Here is a 13,566-nt window from a genome sequence, read left to right on the forward strand (position 1 = left end):
ATGGATGGATGGAATGATAAAATGATGAATGGGTGAAATGATAAATTATTGCATGGATGGAAGGATGGATGTATGTATGAACAAATGGAATGGTAAAATTTGGATGGATGGATGGATGAACAAATGGAATGGTAAAACATTGGATGGATGGATGGATGGATGGATGGATGGATGGATGGATGGATGGATGGATGGATGGATGGATGGATGGATGGATGGAATGATAAAATGATGGATGGGTGAAATGATAAATTATTGCATGGATGGAAGGATGGATGGATGGATGGATGGATGAACAAATGGAATGGAAAAAACATTGGATGGATGGATGGATGGATGGATGGATGGATTGATGGAATGATAAAACACTGGATGGATGGATGGATGTATGGATGGATGGATGGATGGATGGAATATTAAAAATTATGGATGGGTGAAATGATAAATTATTGCATGGATGGATGGATGAACAGATGGAATAGTAAAATGATGGATGGAATGATAAAATGATGGATGGATGGATTGAATAATGAAATGATGGATGGTTGGTTTTGAGGATGGATGGAATGATGGAATGATAAAACAGTGGATGGACAAACAGACGGATGGATGGAATGATAAAACAGTGGATGGATGGATAAAATAATAACAAATAGACAGATTAAAAGATTAAACAGTGCATGGATGGAGGGATAAATATATTGATAAAATATGGGTAGATTTAATGATAAAACTTTTTGGATGGATGGATGGATGGATGAATGGAATGAAAAAAGTAGATAGATGGATGGACAAATGGATAGATGGATAAAATTATAAAATATGGATAGATTGAATGCTAAAACTAGATTAATAGATAGAATGATGCATTTTGGATCAAAGGATAGGAGTGAACAAATTTGGATAGATGGATTGATATAATGATGGATGGATGAATGATACGATTAGATATTGATGGATGATAAAATGCCATTTAAAGGCTTCTTTAGGATAATTAGGTTAACTAGGCATGTAATTGAACAACAGTGGTTTGTTCTGAAGTCAGTCTGAAAAATGAATTCTTAAGGAGGCTAATAATATAAAAACTTTATAATTTATCATAAAAAATTAAAAACTATTTTTATTCCAGCCAAACTTAAAAGCTAGAAGAAAATATAAATAGAAAATAGAAGAAGACTTTCCCCAGAAGAAAATATAATTGGACATACTGTGAAAAATGTCCTTGCTCTGTTAAACAGCACTTTTAATTGTGTCTTTAACTGGTGGCGCAGATGAAGAGCATGTTTAGTGTTATCAGTCTTGTTGTCTGTGTTTCTGCATGTGTTCCAGACAGCAGTCCTCGTATCACATGACTTCAAGGACCCAGATAAACACACTGCTAGCCAAAAGTTATTAAAAAATCATTTCAAAGTGTGCACAATACTGAACAATCTCTTAAAGTGGTGTTAAGATCGAGGTGGATTACTTTTGAAATGTAATCAGTTACTAATTACAAGTTGCATGATAAAATTTATAGTAAGTAATATAATCTCTAAGATTGCACCTTTATGTGAAGGTAATCTGACAACTTTTGGATTACATTTATATTATTTTAAGGGGAAAGTAATCAGACTACTTTTGCATTACATTTAAATTACTTTTATGGCAACATACTGTAATCTGACTACTTTTGGATTACATTTAGGTGAATTTTGAGGTAACACAATCTGACTACTTTTGGATTACATTTAGATTACTTTATGACTTCTTAATCGGACTACTTTTGGATAAAATATAGATTACCTTTATGGTATCACGATCTGACCGCTTTTGGATTACATTTAGATTACTTTTATGACAACATAATCTGACTACTTTCTGATTACATTACGATTACTTTTAGGCCATCACAGTCTGACTGCTTTTAGATAAATTTAGATAAATTTCATGGTAACATAATTTGACAGCTTTTGGACTGCATTTAGGTTACCTTTATGGCACCATAATCTGACTACTTTTAGATTTAATTTTTACTACTTTGATGGAAACATACAGTTATCTGACTACTTTTGGATTACATTTAGATTACTTTTATGGCAACATACAGCAATCAAACTACTTTTGGATTACATTTAGATTTTTTTATGGCAGCATACTGTAATCTGACTACATTTGAGTACATTTTGATTACTTTTATGGCACCATAATCTGACTTCTATTGGATTATATTTGGATTACTTTTGTGGTAACATTATCTGTCTGCTTTTGGATTACATTTAGATTACTTTTATGGCACCATAATCTGACTACTTTTGGATAAAATTTTGATTACTTTGATGGAAACATACTGTTATCTGACTACTTTTGAATTGCATTTAGATTACTTTTATGACAACATACTGCAATCTGACTACTTTTGGATTACCTTTAGATTTTTTTAATGGCAACATACTGTAGTCTGACTACCTTTGAGTACATTTAGATTACTTTTATGGCACCATAATCTGACTACTATTGGATTACATTTAGATTACTTTTGTGGTAACATTATCTGTCTGCTTTTGGATTACATTTAGATTACTTTTATGACACCATAATCTGACTAATTTTTGATTACATTTAGATTACTTTTGTGGTAACATTATCTGTCTGCTTTTGGATTACATTTAGATTACTTTTATGACACCATAATCTGACTACTTTTTGATTACATTTAGATTACTTTTGTGGTAACATTATCTGTCTGCTTTTGGATTACATTTAGATTACTTTTATGGTGCCATAATCTGACTACTTTTGGATTACATTTAGATTACTTTGATGGAAACATACTGTTATCTGACTACTTTTGAATTACATTTAGATTACGTTTATGACAACATACTGCAATCTGATTACTTTTGGATTACCTTTAGATTTTTTTTAATGGCATCATACTGTAGTCTGACTACCTTTGGATTAAATTTTGATAACTTTGATGGAAACATGCTGTTATCTGACTACTTTTGGATTACATTTAGATCTTTTTTAATGGCAACATACTGTAATCTGACTACCTTTGAGTACATTTAGATTACTTTTATGGCAGCATAATCTGACTACTATTGGATTACATTTAGATTACTTTTGTGGTAACATTATCTTTCTGCTTTTGGATTACATTTAGATTACTTTGCAAGTACTTGCTTTTAAAATCTGATTACATAATCCAGATCACATACAGTTAATTACTATCCAAGTCTGGTGGTGTTATAGTAGTCATGCAGGATTTGTGCACTCTAGCAATCACCCAGAACACTTTAGCAGTTCAACATCATTGTAGAAACTGCTTGTGAGGATGTAAAAATTAGAGATTAGTTGAGCTCCTAATTAATTTCTCTTTGCAGAAGCATCCAGGACAGGTTGAATGTGAAGTGTTGAATGTGTGTTTTAGGGACCTGAGCGGGTGTGTTCGGATTCACAGCAACGCCCTTTAGCCAAGATGAATGAGTCCGTTTAGGGTTGGCAGATACAATATGTTCTTTGTGTTTGGAAAAAAATAGAAAGACTGTAGAAGGACAGCGAGAGGAGGAATGTAGAGAGAGAAATATAGTAGGTGGAAGAGTGGCAGAAGCAAAAAAAAAGATGGATAAAAGAAGTAAATCGGAAGGATTTGGTTGAATCAACAGTGAGAGTGGGCAGAGCGAATGAATGAAAGAAGATGAAAATAAAGGGAAAACTGGATAGAAGAAACAGAGAAAAGAAACATTAAATGAAAGAGGTTATAGTGAACGTGAATAGATGAAGAAAGATCAACAACAACATAAACAAGAAATAAATAAACAGATAGATGGAGGGATGGATAGATAGATTGATAAGTGAAGTTTATTTATAAACTAATTTCGAGAGGATCACGTGCTTATGATTGCTAGCGGCTGGATCCGCATTATCCAATTCACAATGCACCAATCAGACGACTCTTAAGCTACAACAAATACCCTGGGTTATGTACCACTGCTATCTTTGTTTTGAAGAATCCCCCCATCCACCCCTACTCCTCCTTCTTAGATGGGTGACACAGTGGCCCAGTGCTTGGCACTGTTGCCTCACAGCAAGAACGTCTCTGGTTCCAGGCTTTACCAAACCAGCAGTTTGCATTTCTCCCCGTGCTCACGTTGGTTTCCCCCGAGTTCCCCGGTTTCCTCCCACCGTCCAAAAACATGCAACATAAGTTAATTGACTAATCCAAACCGGCACTATAGACATGCTTCTAGTAAACGGTTATCTCTCAAGAGCAATCACTGGCTGTTCACTGGTTATTACAGCGGGGGAGTTCTCGGGATCTACCTGAGCTCAAACTCCCCTCTCGCCTTGCAATAGCATGGAGCCCCGGACTCGAGGAGCTTATGAGCTCAGGGCTCTCTCCCAGGACAACATGCCAAACATGCTTTATAATCAAATCAATGATGGATAGATAATGGATGAATGAATAGTTTGATATGCTTGGATGGATAGATTGTTATGGATGAATGGAGAGAATGATAAGTGAATGGACGGGTGGGTGGATGGATGGATTGATAGGTGGATGGATGAATAGTTTGATGGATGGATGAATGGATATATGAATGAATGGATAGATTTATATGGATGAATACTTTGATATGGATGGATTGATAAGTGGATGGATGGATGGATGGATGGATGGATAGTTTGAGATGGATGGATGGATGAATAATAGATTGACAAGTGGATGGATGGATAGATTGTTTGATATGGATGGATTGATAAGTGGATGGATGGATTGATGAATGGATAGATTGATATGGATGAAAAGATTGATAAGTGAATGATGAGTGATATGAATGGATCGATAGGTTGATGAATAGACAGATTGGTAAGTGAATGGATTGATGGAAATGGAACAGATAGATGAATGGATGGATTGATGAATAGATTGATGGATGAATAGATGGTTTGTTATGGGTGGACTGATTTATTAGGTGAATTGATGAATAACAGATTGATGAATAAATGAACTGATGGATGGTTGAATAGTTAAGATGGATGGATGGATGGATGGATGGATGGATGGATGGATGGATTGATAGTGTGATAAATGATGGATAAATGGATGGATGGACAAATGAATGGAGGGATTATGGATTGATATTGTGATGAATGAATGGATTGATGGATGTATGAATGAGTAGATTGATGGATGGACTGATATGATGGATGGATGGATGGATGGATTGATAGATTGATGGATAGATTGATGGATAGACGGATAGATGGACTGATAGAATGATGAATGGATGGATTGATTGATTAATGGATGAAGGGATAGATGGATTGATAGTGGTATGAATAAATTAAAAGACGGATGGATGAATGGATTGGTGGATGGACTGATAGTATGATGAATAGGTGGACAGATATATTGATTGATGGATGGAAAGATTGATTGGATGGATGGATAGAAAGATGAATGGACTGATAGTGGGATGGATGGATCGATGGAATGATAGTATGATGAATGGTTGGATGGATAAATGAATGGATTGACAGTGGGATGAATGGATGGATGGAGGAATGGATGGAAAGATTGATGGATGGGGGGTGGAAGGATTGAGAGTGTGATGAATAAATGGATGGATGACAGTATGATGAATAGATGCATAGATAGATTGATGGATGATGCATGGGTAGATGAACGGATGGATGGGTTGATGGGTTGATAGTGTGATGTATAAATGAATGGAAGGATGGAATAATGAATGAGTAGATTGATGGATGGACTGATGGTAGGATGGATGAATAGATAAATTGATGGATGGAGGGATGGATGCATGCAATGATAGTATGATGAATGGATGGATAAATGAATAGAGTGATGGTGGGATGGATGGACTGATATGGATGGAGGGATGGAAGGATTGGTAGTGGGATTTAGAAATGGATTGATAAATGAATAGAGGGATGGATGGACTGATAGATTGAATAAATAAATTGATGGATGAATAGTTTGAGATGGATTTGATCGATTGATATGGAGATGAATAAACAGATGGATGAATGGATAGATTGTTGGATGGAGGGATGGATGGATGTAATGATAGTTTGATGAATGGATGGATGGATAAATAGGTGGATTGATGAATAGAATGATGGATGGATGTATATTTGTATAGACATCTACAGATCATCTAATTTGCATAATGGTCTGTTTGTAGTCTTTATGAATGAGCATCTGCTTTTAGACTCATGTTTACCGTCTCAGAGCAGCACTTTACCGGATGCTCAGCGGTTTCTCCAGCATTGTGTGTGATTTTAAAGCACTGGCGGCACTCCAGCCCTTCAATCTGACACAGCAGAAATGGAGTGTATTGGGCCGATTCAAAACAAACACACGCTTCATCAACGGCTGCTCATCCAGACCCGCTGAAGAGCTCTTATCTGCACACTGAATGAACAGAGTGTGTTGTTCTTCACACAGCTCATAAAGATAAAGCTCTTCTTTTGGGGGAGATGATTATTGACTTAACCATGATAGATAGTCAGCTCAAAGGAAGCAGAGGAGATGATCCAGTTGGCACTCATAGAGAGAAACTATTTACTACTACAGTATGTAGCAGTGCTGAAGTATTTAAGAAACTTTCTTTTCTAAATGATTACACCTGACAAAAGTCTTGTTGCCTATTCAAGTTTGACTTCTAGTTGATCATTTGATATCAGAAGTGGCTTTATGAAAGGCGAAGACCTATAGATTACACTTATTTGACCACAATAAAATATGATCAAGCCTTGATTATTAATGATTTGATTAGGACAGTAAGGTCTGACTCTGCTTAGACTAAAGTCTGGTTTCTGAACCTTCAGTAATGTCCAGTATAGAATATGTGCTCATGCTGCAGTGGAAACAGAATGAATATTGTGTCTGACTCCATCATGAGCTTGGAGGACTGCATCCATACATCAAGAAAGCGTTTTTGCAGGACTCCCAGAGTTCATCAAGATTCTTTGGATTATTCTTCAATGCCTCCTCCATCTTACCCCAGACATGCTCAATAATGTTCATGTCTGGTGACTGGGCTGGCCAATCCTGAAACACCTTGACCATCTTTGCTTTCAGGAACTTTGATGTGGAGGCTGAAGTATGAGAAGTAGCGCTATCCTCCTGAAGTATTCAAAAAAAAATGGTGTATCTAACAAAACAAAACAACAAAAAAAACATTTTGGCCTACTTTTATATATATAAAATATAAATGCGTGCATCATATACAAGTTGGCATTTAAGTCCTGAAGCATTGTGCCAGACATATTTGCATCAATAAAGAATGATTCGTTAATTCAATATTTTTATCATTGCACCTCAGCAGTTTTGCTCAGTTTTATTGGTGGTGTTTTGAGCCTCTTCCTTTCCTCAGAGAGCTGACTTTTGCTGGAGTTTGGTGTTGTTTTGTTAAATGATTAGTCATTACTTTAAAAAAAAACAGTATGAGTAAACCCGTTGACTTTACTTAAGAAGTGAGTAAATTTGTTGATTTCGAAGTGATTAGTTGACATAAGCAATTATTGGACTTAGTGAGTAGTTGACTTTACAAAGTGAGTAAGCCTGTTGCATTTAAAGCAATTAGTTGACTTATAAACCGATTAGTTGACTTTTCTTTTAAAATGATTAGTTTACTTTATTTACAAAGTAAGTAAACTCTTTAATTTTAAAGTTATTTTTTGGCTTTACTTAAGTGAGTAAAAGCAAAGTCAATGAATTGGTTTTAGTCAACTAATGACGTTTAAAGCAACAAGTTTACTCACTTAAGTAAAGTCAACTAATCGCTTTAAAAGCAATGCGTTTACTCAGTTTTAAGTAAACTCAACAAGTTAATTTTAATAGCAACAAGTTGCAACCAATTACTTGACCTTGCTTTTAAAGTGATTAATTGACTTAACATCAAGGTGCCCTTGATGGGTGAACATTAGCCAGTGGGGGAGTATCTTTTGTCTCTCCAGGTGTGAATTACCATTGACCATTTTCATTCCCACCCATACAGCTGTGTTGACCCAAAACAGACTTTTCAAAATGTAACTCCCACGTGTTCTTTGAATGAGAGAACAGAATAATTTTCACATAACTGTGAAGTAAATATTCTAGCCTACAAGACTAGTTACCAACCCAGGCTCATTCTGAAAATGTAGTCCCGCGGACGTTTCTGGAGACCGCGAATTATGTAGCCGGAGGTACGTATGGCTGCATTTCATTTTTTTAAGCGAACGCTGCGGGGCGGTATGACGCCGTTCCTCTCAGCGCTTACTGGCTGACCGCTTACCTTCGTGTGGAGGGCTTTCCCGCCGCAACCAGTTTGTCCGGTTAGCTCATCCTGTGCGTCGGTGGATTTGAGACGCAGAGAGGAGCTAATGACGACGACCGGGTTCGAGTCCGGGGAAGAGCGGTTCCAGAAATCAGGTAAGACTAAAACAGAATCCAAGAAAAAAAGTGAACGAGTTCATAATGGGGTGAGAATGTGGTAAAAATCAGACGAGGGCTTTTCTTTTTCTGGATGGCTTTTGTAAATTGTTGGTTGGGTTCAGGGAAGTAAGTGGGCGGATGGGCGGGTCAATGGGTAAAATTGGTTGGGTTCAGGGAAGGAGGAGGGTGGGTCGGTCGCCCAGTCAATCATCCAGCCAGTCGGACAGACAGACGGTCGTTCGACAGCGGTCTCTGGTGGGTTTACGCGAGAACGGCGCGGGAGACGTTTGAGATGCGAAAAAGCGCACACAGCGGCCTCTTGCGGATTCGCGAACACCAAAAACTGCAAAAATACGTACGTCCCGGGACGTATTTCGCGGTCTCCAGAAACTTCCGCGGGACTACGTTTTCGGAATAAGCCTGGGTTGCTCGTTACTCAACAATTTTATTCAGGACAATTCAGTGTGTCTTTTGGACTTTATTTCAGCTACAATTTTTCCTCCAAAACCTACTAACCACGCAAACTTTTTTTTTCCTCAAAAACGCAAGCATAAATGTTTCTCACATATTATTGTAGCTCAGTTTGTGCCGAATACAAAAAAAAAAAAACATGTTGGCCAATACTATGTTATAAGTAGCTGAAATAAGCACAAATGTTAGGCCATGTCAAAACATCTTAGGGGCCCCAAAATCACCTCAAACTCCAGAGGGTTAAAAAGTAAGTACACCCATTGCTTCTAAAGCTTTTAATTGACTTTATATAAAAACGTGCACAAACCCATTGCTTTAAAGGTGATTAGTTGACTAATAAACAAATTAGTTGATCTACTTTTAAGAATTTGAGTAAACCTGTTGCTTTTATAATTAGTTGATCTAACAAAAAGTGAGCAAACTCGTTGCTTTAAAAGCGATTAGTTGACTTGACCTAAACCTGAATGTAAATAAACTATATGTGAATTTAGAAAAATCTGTGTATTTCCATGTTTGCACCTCGGCGGTCTGTGCTCAGATTTGTTGATGTAGTTTGGAGCGTCCCCCTGTCCAGTTCTGCTGGAGTTTAGTGTTGTTTTTTCAGGGTCTCCACGGGTCAGCCCGCTCCAGAGGAATGCCTCATCTGAGCGCTGCGCCGCTGGGGAATGCAGATAATGCCCTAGATTATCAATGACATGTTTATGGTGCAGATTTATACTTCCCCCCTAACAGGCAGTGAATGTTCCTTCTCTTTATGAAAATATATTTCTGTCGGCTCGCTGTAAAACGCCGCTCTGTTGAGCTCAGACTGGCGTTGGCGTTTCTCTGACGTTCCCGACGGCCTGTTTTTGTTTTGTGCTCATAAAGCGGCCGGTTTAAGTGGCCGTCTGTAATGAATGACCCATTCTGAAAGAAAAACACTTGTGTGTGAGAGGCTGTGCTGGGAATATGTGTTCATGTCACATTATGTTGAATCGCCATGTTGGATTAATGTTGTCACCTGCATTTGACCTTTAAAACCAACAGACATTTGGTTTTGAGGTTATTTATAGTTAAAACACAGCACAATTCATTCATTTTCCTTCGGTTTAGTCTGTATTTCAGAGATTGCCACAGTGGAATGAACCGCCAACTATTCCAGCATATGTTTTACAGTATCATGATTGGGTCGTTTTGTTTTTCAGAATATGTACATGTCATATTTCAACGCAAAAACGGAAGATATTATGCTCTCTTGTCTTGTTGTGTTAGTGTTGTGTGATAATATTAATTGAATTAAATCATAAATAAAAGGGCGACATGGTGGCTCAGTGGTTAGCACTGTCGCCTCATAGCAAGAAAGTCGCTGGTTCGAGTCCCGGCAGGGCCAGTTGGCATTTCTGTGTGGAGTTTGCATGTTCTCCCAGTGTTGGCGTGGGTTTCCTCTGGGTGCTCTTGTTTCCCCCACAGTCCAAACACATGCACTATACAGGAACTGAATAAACTAAATTGGCCGTAGTGTATGAGTGTGTATGGGTGTTTCCCAGTACTGGGTTGCGGCTGGGTTTTTGCAGTATATGTAAAATTATGATTTTTATTTTTAGATAAACATTATATTCCCGTGTACCTTTCCTTAGAAAATTACAGTAATGAAAAGCAAAAGTTTGCAAAAACTAAATGAAAAAGTCTCCAAGACATTCAGCAATGACTTTTTATGCCTTTAAATAAGTAACACTCTTTAAAAGTAGTGCTTTGTTGGAAATAATCTGAGCTCCCGGCACTGCTTGGACACAATGAAAGCATTTGAGCCTGATTTTCAGACTCTGAGGGTTAAATAATCTGTGTCGTAACCTGAGGTTAAGTGCCTTACTGGAGCACAATGCTGATTGTTCACGGATTAACCCTCCGAGGCCAGATTCTGCAGCCCTAAACTGTACCACCAGCACTCAAAAATATAGATTTTTGCTGCTTGTTTTAACTACTCACTTAAAATGAGCTGAAACAACACAATTCTTGAGGTTTTTTTTTTTTTTTTTAGAAAATGTAATTGTTTTTTGTTCAATCCACTTAAAATTGTAAAAACCATTGAGTTGACTCAATCGATTTGCATTGGGACGACATGACTGGATTGTGTGCAACAGTGTTTTTAAATTAATATTAATGTTTAAATGATGCTTTATTTTTGAGTTTGCTGTTCACTTCAGTTTAGATTTTGTTCATTTCATTAGTGGTTTTGTTTAGTTTTTATTTTGTGGACACTTTTTTTATTTACTTTTTATATATTTAGTTTCAGTTTTAGTAATTTTAGTAATTCCCCCCACCCCCTAAAAAAATAATAATGTAAAATTTACAGTAACATACTGGCAATTTTGGTTGCCAGTAAGACTGTAAATTCATAAGCGCGCTGTAAACTAAAAATTACAATTGTGCTGTATTTTTATAATACAATACAGTAAATTGTAATAATTAATTTACAGTGCGCTTGTAAATTTAAAGTCATCCTGGCAACCAAAATTACAAGCAAGTTACCATAAATTTTACAGTAAATATTTTACAATAACAAAATTTTACATGTCTCTTTTTGACCAAAGCAAAGTTTAGTTCTTCCACCGCTTACATTTACTCTTGTGCAAAGCTCTTAAGTGAAATTATACACTGAAAAAATTATTCAAAGATGATTCCTTGGATTTACTCAATTTTTTTACGTTAAGGGGTTGTAAACTATTTATTTGTGTTGAATTTAAACAAACAAATTAAGTTGAACATTGTTAAATTTAATTAGTTTGTTTAAATTCAACACAAATAAATTGTTTGCAACAGGTTTGCATGCAACACTTTTTTCAGTGTAGTTTGAAAAAACACTGAACCCAAAACCAGAAATATGCAGCTAAAACAAATACAAAGTAAGAAATCAGAAATAATCAAGACAAAACCCTTTGCGTTAATGATAGTTAAACATGCCTGGTTTAAATTTTTGGACAAATGACGATAGTCTGCATCTGCATCTGCTTCTACTGCATTTACTGGTGTTTCTCAAAACAATCACAGCTAAGATTTTCATTTAAAAAGTAATTTAAGTTTTTGCTAAATACTGTTTTATTTCAGGTGTTTTTTCAGTGACTATTGCTAGTTTAGGTTATTTTAGGTTTTGATTTTATTGCAAAACTGACAAAACGACCCAAGCATGATTTTATTATTATTATTATTTACATTAGCGAAAATGTTTTTTGACCAGCATGTTTAGGTCACGCTTCACAATAAGGTAGTTAATTTATTTACTAACATGAACAGCATTTAATAATAGTCTAATTTTATAACATTTACTAATGCATTATTAACTGAGAGTTAAAATGCATCAACAATGAACTTTATTTTTCATTAATCAACATTAACTAACACCAATAAATACTGGAATAAATGTAATGTTCATTGTTTGTTCGTGTTAGTAAACAGATTAAAGAAGACCTGTAAAATTTTACCTATAAAAATTACTTTTATAAGGGGTTTAAACAGAAGTGTGTCAGCAGTCTGTGAATATAAGCAGCTTCTAATGGTAATTAAAATGTATTAATTGTATTTGTTATAATCAGACTTGATAAACAGTCTGCAGAAACACTTTGATTGACATTCTCCCTTTGTACGTGTCATCAGAGGGGAAAGCCCCGCCCACTAGTGACCATCCCTCTCTCATTAGTAAAGGACTTTAGTCTTGTTTTTGAATCTGCCACTATGCTGACACATAGGAATCCGTAGCTCCGCCCTCTTTTTTAAAAGAGCACAATCTCATTTGAATTTAAAGCGACAGTCACCAAAACACCACAATTTGGATCAAAGCCTACAAGGGTCAGTTTCAGAGAGTTATAAAGCATTATTAGTGTGGTATTTTGAGTTGAAACTTCACACACACTCTCTAGAGACATCAGAGACTTATTTTACATCTTGTAAAAAGCGCATAATAGGTCCCCTTTAACTCAAATTAATTCATTGTACTGTATTCTGTGATGCTTTATGATCTGAGTTTTAGTTATGGCTTACTAAAATAAGCTTGTGTGAACCATCTGTGTTGGCAGGTGCTCCAGATGGACGTGAAGCTGGAGAACATTCAGAAGATCCTGCTGGAGCATTTCCAGCCCAGACCCGAGCTCCTCCAGAGGCCGAGTCCGCTGAGCTCGCGGGTCACCGTCATGAAGAGACTGGGCGTCAGTATGGATGAGACCCAATGAAGCGCTCACAGAGTCAAACACCGAGGGAAACAAACACAGGCCCAAACCAGGAGCCTGACCATTACCCTTTCTGAACATCATATGAGTGTGGCCAGACGAGCGGAAAGTGGCTTCATAGATGGCGATGAGATGAGAATTTTCATTATTTGGACGCCATCTATTTGGTTGGGTTGGTTTAATGGTCGGCGATCGGCACGAGGGATTGAAAACTGTCTAGTGGACACGTTTTGATTGAGCAGGGATGGGTTTTGCAAACTAAAGGAAAAAGTAAATAACTTTTTTGACCAAAACAAGAATGCACTGCTATTTATTTATTTATTTATTTATTTATTTATTTATTTATTTATTTAAGTGAGAACACTGTAGTACCACTATATGCCACCCAGCAACACCTTAGCGACCTTATAGCAACAATGTAAAACACCTTAGCAACCACTAAAAGAATTCTAATGACATGACACAGTGGAA

General features: G+C 36.6%; 1 protein-coding gene across 1 annotated transcript in view; it reads left to right on the forward strand.

Moving 5' to 3' along the window:
• kcnq1.2 (potassium voltage-gated channel, KQT-like subfamily, member 1.2) overlaps window positions 1-13,189 on the forward strand; it is a 203,050-nt gene extending 189,861 nt beyond the window's left edge. Inside the window, exon 19 of the mRNA XM_056451540.1 lies at window positions 12,946-13,189. Coding sequence (XP_056307515.1) covers window positions 12,946-13,098 — 153 coding nt within the window. The 3' untranslated portion in view covers window positions 13,099-13,189. The remainder of the gene's footprint in view (window positions 1-12,945) is intronic.
• The last annotated feature ends 377 nt before the right edge of the window (window positions 13,190-13,566 follow it).

This window comes from Danio aesculapii, chromosome 25 (genome assembly GCF_903798145.1).
Source record: "Danio aesculapii chromosome 25, fDanAes4.1, whole genome shotgun sequence".
In the NCBI taxonomy this organism is placed as follows: Eukaryota; Metazoa; Chordata; class Actinopteri; order Cypriniformes; family Danionidae; genus Danio; species Danio aesculapii.